General features: G+C 39.9%; 1 protein-coding gene across 1 annotated transcript in view; it reads right to left on the reverse strand.

Moving 5' to 3' along the window:
* Positions 1–4,192, reverse strand: part of LOC105617083 (lysine-specific demethylase lid) — a 15,126-nt gene extending 10,934 nt beyond the window's left edge. Inside the window, exon 1 of the mRNA XM_012198662.1 lies at positions 3,965–4,192. Coding sequence (XP_012054052.1) covers positions 3,965–4,192 — 228 coding nt within the window. The remainder of the gene's footprint in view (positions 1–3,964) is intronic.
* Positions 4,193–6,380: the final 2,188 nt, after the last annotated feature.

A 6,380-nucleotide genomic window follows, 5' to 3' on the forward strand; every position in this document is an offset into this window, starting at 1 on the left:
CAGAGATATTTTTATCTATAAAATGGCAATCGCATTGTTATTTGTATTTTATCTGCAATGAACTTGAAATTCTTCATTTGGCTCAGTCAGTACGGCAAAATCTAAATTTTTTTCTATTGAGATATTTATATATATGATTAATCAATATCTCATAATATACCCTGCATAAGAGTGTAACAATCGTGTCTCTAAATATATATCTATATATTCTATATATAAATTTTCCCATGTGTAAATTATGTTCTAAAATAATTAAAATAATCAATAAACACTCTGAAAGCTTGCTTATATGATGAGCACAAAGATTATTTGATTTAAAAAAACGTAAAAAATGAGGTACACACAAATCTCGTGCATGTGATATGTAGCTCTAATTAATTACACATTTTTATAAATTTTTTTTATTCTATGACAAATGATTTATATTGCATTGTTTATAAAAAGATTAGATTCAATAAATTATATAATTTTAATGGAGCAAATAAATGATATTGAAGTTACGAGAACTCAAATATTTGAACAGAATTGGAAAGGAAAAAAGGTCGATCTGAGAAGAATTTACAATTAGATAATATTAATATGTGGTTCCATCCAGCATTGTATGCGCGGCGATATTTTAATATCGCAACAAAGTATAATCCAAATAATTTAATTTTACTTAACGCTATGTTGAAATGCTAGTAATCGTAAAGTCCATTAATCAAGCAATCGTTTTACGAGTGTCCAACGCCCGTGTGTAACGTCGCGCACTTCCTACGACACAACTTCCGTAATGGCGGCATCTCGGGAAAATATCAGCTCTCTAGAAAGTATTAAAGGTCTTTTCATTGAGTGTATCACTCTTCTATCGTGCTCAATACCGGAGCAAGTTGATTTGAACAAAAATTAAAGAGAGAGAGAGAGAGGGCGAGAGAGAGAGCAGAAAATTCTCGGAAAGCAGAATTCCGACGCGCATATTTATCGTGATACGTAGAGTAGACAAATTTATATTACGATTCTTTCTATCTGGAAAAGATGGTGATTTAAAGATGATAATTATAATAACCCGGAAGCAAATGAAATATGGGCAAATCCGGATAAATTTAAAAGAAATCTTGAATTAGGATTATATACAGCTAAATTTTTGTACACTCAACAATTATACTATAAACATGTATTAGATCAACGAAAAAAATGATTTTATATTTTTTAAATTTAGTCTTACAATGTACAAACATCAACAGGATACATAGAGGTATTTCGAGTATCAAGTGCATATTATGTATACGTATTCTAGATACGACGCGGTCACCCCGAGAGCCTCGCGCCCAACTCTGATGTGACGTCATAAATATCATTCTTTTATTGATTCTCTTTGGAAGAATTCGCGAATGACAAGATTTTTGATAAATCTACGCTTCACTACCTTATTGGATTTTCAACGATCGCGCTTTGAAAATTTCGAAGCAAATCGAAGATAAATTTGCCGCAGTTTACCTCGTTATTTCCAGCTCGTTTTTGCAAAATGTCGAGAGTACCTCGATTCCATGTACATTCGTGTATATGATTCGTGTACATTCCATGTACTTCTCTCGAACGACAAAAGCGACATTTGTGATCGGAATATTTGAAAATTCATTTCAAAAGGATTAAAAAATCACAGCTTTGTTGCGGGATGAAATAAAACTCGAAAATCTACATTTAAAAAAAATTAAATACAAGATTAATGAATTCTATTATATTTGCTTGTCTAGTTTTTATCAATATTAACGCTATTATGATAAAGATTACTCGAAAATTAGCTGACATTGCGCACTGTCTTTGACAAATTTCCACATCACATTACACTTTTTCACGTAAGTTCCAGATAAGTACTAGAAGAATAAACAAAACAGGTCCGAGCTTTCCTTCCGATATGATATGTTGAAAATGATTAGATAAAATAAACAATGCGTATTGTATCATAAATTATGCATCACTCGTCAATTGTTGATCGTATCGGGGAACAGAACGTTATAGAGATTGTTTATAGAATAAATTTCTTTTAGCAGAGATAAAGAAGGGGAGGAGTAGGAGAGAGAAGAGAGAATAAACAATCAGCTACAGCCGGACCAATTATTAGGTATCGATTAGCTGGCGTAGGTAAAAATCAATAATTACTTGAGAGTTTGTGGCGCGCCTTGACGCTTTTGACGGGCAGACTTATACTTCGAAGAAGAATGACGCGAATATAATCGCAAATGCGTTATCGTTTCACCTTCGCACGGTAATGTTTTCTCTGAGAATTGGTCGCGATCTCTACGGTTATTAGAGATTACCATTATCTCGATGTGCTGAAAATTTGTGATGCGAAGCAGTGCAGTCGGAAATTTCTCAGATGAGTAGAACTATTTCTCTCAGGAGAGAAAAGTACATTGTAGGAAAAAGAAAACGCAAAAACATGAAATTTTAGCCTTCAAATATGTAAGTCGGATACGATCGCTACGCTTATAAATGTATTCAGCAATTGTCATTAGATAAATGTCTATGCATTTTTTTTAAAAGATATTCTCGAACACCTATATCGCGAAATCTCGTCGATGACATTTCTACATTTGTCACGCATCTGGTTTAGCGTCGATTTACGCGAGCCAAGAAACATTATTCGCGAATATCTGTCCCAATATTCGCTCTACCCACGGTTTTAGGAAGAAAAGTCATGATTTCCGGCGTCATTGGAATTTTTCCTCTTTATATGCGGAAACAAGATGGTGGCGTAAATCGTTTCTAATGGTGGCATAAACCAACGACGTGCGATGAACGAATAACGAAGCCATCCACTCGGGAAACGACCAAACAACGCTTACAGGTGGGAAGATCGCGAAAGATTTCGCGTTGGCAAATAGAACCGAATCACACGGGAGAGCCCTGCTATGGTCGAGAGCTCGCCGAGTGAAAGGTGACGACAGCGCGGAAAAAAATTATGTCATGCAGCGGTCTGCAACGAGTCTAGTGATGAGATTCCCTTGGAATACAGGAATACGCCCTTGATGAAGACTACAATTTTGTCGAGGTCCGGTGATTTTCGAGACGCACCCGAACCAAGATATCGAAGGGTGTGAAAGCGACGACGAGAGTTTATTCGTCACATTCGGAAAGCGCATTCGTTACTTGCGCAAGAATAACGGGGATCGCGTCGACGCGCGACGTCGCGAAATGTTCTGCCATTAAAATCGAAACAAATCTTGCGATTTGTTCTTTCCTCTTTCCCCAGTTTTTCCGAAAAGGTGACCATCGTGTCCTCTCGGCCATTTTACATGGCGGTCGTCGCACCGATCGCAGTTATCATAATTTAAACGTGAACCGATCACGACTGATTTTTATTTAATTTGTATGGATGTTTCCATTATTGTTTTATTGATATATCATCATTGTCATCGATGTCATTTTTGAAAAGTATTGTCGAACGGAGAAAAGATTTTTTTCCTCTCACTTTGTTTAATCTCTGGCGTCTATTCTTTTTCCCAGTTTTTTTTCCCTTCTCGCAGTTTTGCCCGACGTAATGCGTGATACGTGATACGTACGGTTGTTACATTTCACAAACGAAAAAAACATGGAGACCCCGTAGAAAAAACGATGTGCGAATTTATGGAATCATGTGGAAGATTCGTACCATTAGACCTTCTTTTTCGTTTTCGTCGCCGTCGTCAACATATTGTAATCGTCGTCGAGAGAGAAGGAGAGAGAATGAGAGAGAGAGATGGTATTTAAAAAAATGCATCGTAGTACACAAAAACGAGGTCGCGCACTCCTTATTCGAGGATATGCCTTTTCTCTTAGGTTGTATGAGAAAAGAAAGCGGAAGAATCCTGTCGACGATAATGACGATGACGACGACGACGACGACGACGACAATGTCGATGATGACACGGAGGGTAATGTTTCAAAGAGATGACGCGCATAGGATTCGCCATGTGTCCGCTGACGGTCGAGTTGTGCTACTCACGGGTGGCGGTTTAATCTTGCAGATGCCGGACCTCTCGGCGATCGGTCGTATCTTGGCGATGTAGGCGAGGGGGTCGTGGAACTCCTCGTTGGTCGGCTCAAACACCGGTGCTTCCGGCGGTACCGTGAACTCAAAGTCGGTCTCGGTGCGATCGCAAGCCATATCTTGGGCGCAACGTGGTTGATTCCCATTCCCACAGGGACGATTTTCGAGACTTCTCGAGCCCATGATTCCGATTTCAGAGGCACTTGTAGCTACTTCCGACGCGTCACGCGTTGGCTAGCATGCACGCACTTAAAATTCGAGCGAAAGCCTCGGCGCCAGGCACCACGAGTAGGACGTCGTCTCACGTCGCTACTCGACCCGGATTAGTCGCGCAAGCACATTGCCACGAGTTCCCGGATCGATCATGTTCCTTGATGTCGGTGTTCCAATCGTTGTTGTTGTTATTGTTGTTGTTACTGCTGCTGCTGCTGCTGCTGCTACTACTATTACTACTATTACTACTGCTGTTGCTTGACAATAAACGACGCGCGAATCACGCGGATGCAGCATCGACGTTACGTGAAGCCTCACACGACACACACCACTCACCGCTCACCGCGACTGCTGACCACCTCCTCTCCTCAGTCCTCTACTCCTAGTCCTCTTCGTGTTGCGCTCACGCTCACGCTCACATCGCTCATCCCTTCCCTTCCCTTCCCTTCCCTACGCAGTCCACCGCAGCCTGACCTGTCGCACGTCGCACTCGTACAGCGTTAACAGCGTACTTGAGCAACGGTTCGACGACTGCGCCATCGACGGACGAGTAGTAGACGAGTCATAAGATCCGTTTCGTCGTCGATTCCACAGATTTATCCGCTTTGTGTGATAATTGTGGCTGATCACAGAGATGCCACATTGCAGACGAGTCACACATCAGAAAATCGAGTAGAGGGAACGCGCATACTCCAGCATACTCCACGCCACGAAGAGATCAGAGAAGGCACCTGCGTAGCTGCATTGCCAGCGCTGCGCCGTCGCGCATCCCCTCCACATACCATAAACCATTCATCTTGCCACTGCTTAAGCTCATGGCACATACAAAAACATAAGACCGTAAGGGTCTAAGCACAAGAATTGTCGTAATGCTTACTTAGACTTAAATTATCGACGTAAGTAACATACAAGCTTTCACGTATGACGTACAACTTATTGCCATGTCTCCAAGAGATCGTATGTCATACGCCAAAGCTTGTGCGTTACTTACGTCTATAACTTAAATCTCTAATGCTCATATTCATAGTCAGACGTTGTACTTAAGGCTTCCTTAAATTTATCTTTAGATACTCTACGAATTATTTCATTGGCTGCTGAATATCTAAAGATAAGAATATTAAGGAAGCCTTAAGTACAAGGTCTGACTATGAATACGGGCATAAGTAAGTGTACGACAATTCTTGTGCTCAGATCCGAGTGTACGTCTACAATGGGCAGTAGCAATAGTGGATTAAGGAGTAGGTTAGAAATCGAATCATAGTTGAATGAGAGAAAAATAATCAACTATGATTGGTCGATTTTTACACCTATTTTTTAATTCTAATTGACTGCATAAGATTGGATTCGCTACTGGTCTTATGGTCTCTACCGTGATTGGGTAATTCGTTTACTGATTACGGCCTTACGTTTTTGTATGAGTTTTATCACTGCTGTTCTTTGGGGCTGCGCACAATAAAAGGAACAAAGAATAGAGAGAATAAGAATTCACACTTTGATGGAACTCGCAGTAGGCAGCATTTAGTTTGTCTGCTTCTGTCTTTTCGAGTTCTGATTGGCTTCCGCTTTTCCGCTTTCCGCTTTTCCGTCAAGATGTGAACTAGGCCTAAGAACTTTAACCTATTAGAAATCATGTATTATGGAATATATAGTTTCTGATAGGCTGAATTCTTATTTTCTATTCTCTGTTCCTTGTACCTTTTATTATGCGGAACTCTTTTCTCGCTGCACTGAATTATAATCTGAAAATTTACCTTTTTGTTTTTTCACTAAACTTTATACGTATACTTATTTCATTTTAAATAATATAACTAGTTGAGCTAGAAAGAACAGACCTTAGTACACAATTTCGCTATTCTCGCTGAGCGTGACGTCGGGAATTTGCGCGGATCGCGGATTATATCGCCGGCGACGGGGTGGCGACTCAGGCTTACTTAAATTATCGACGTAAATAACACAAGCTTTCACGTATGACGTACAATTTATTGCTATGTCTTCAAGAGACGGCAATAAATCGTACGTCATAGCTTGTGCATTACTTACGTCTACAACTTAAGTTTCTAATGCTCGTATTCATAGTCAGACCTTGTACTTAAGGCTTCCTTAAATTTATCTTTAGATATACTCTACGAATTATTTCATTGGCGCCGCGCATCAGAAA

Source organism: Atta cephalotes (assembly GCF_000143395.1).
Source record: "Atta cephalotes unplaced genomic scaffold scaffold00011, whole genome shotgun sequence".
Classification (NCBI taxonomy): Eukaryota; Metazoa; Arthropoda; class Insecta; order Hymenoptera; family Formicidae; genus Atta; species Atta cephalotes.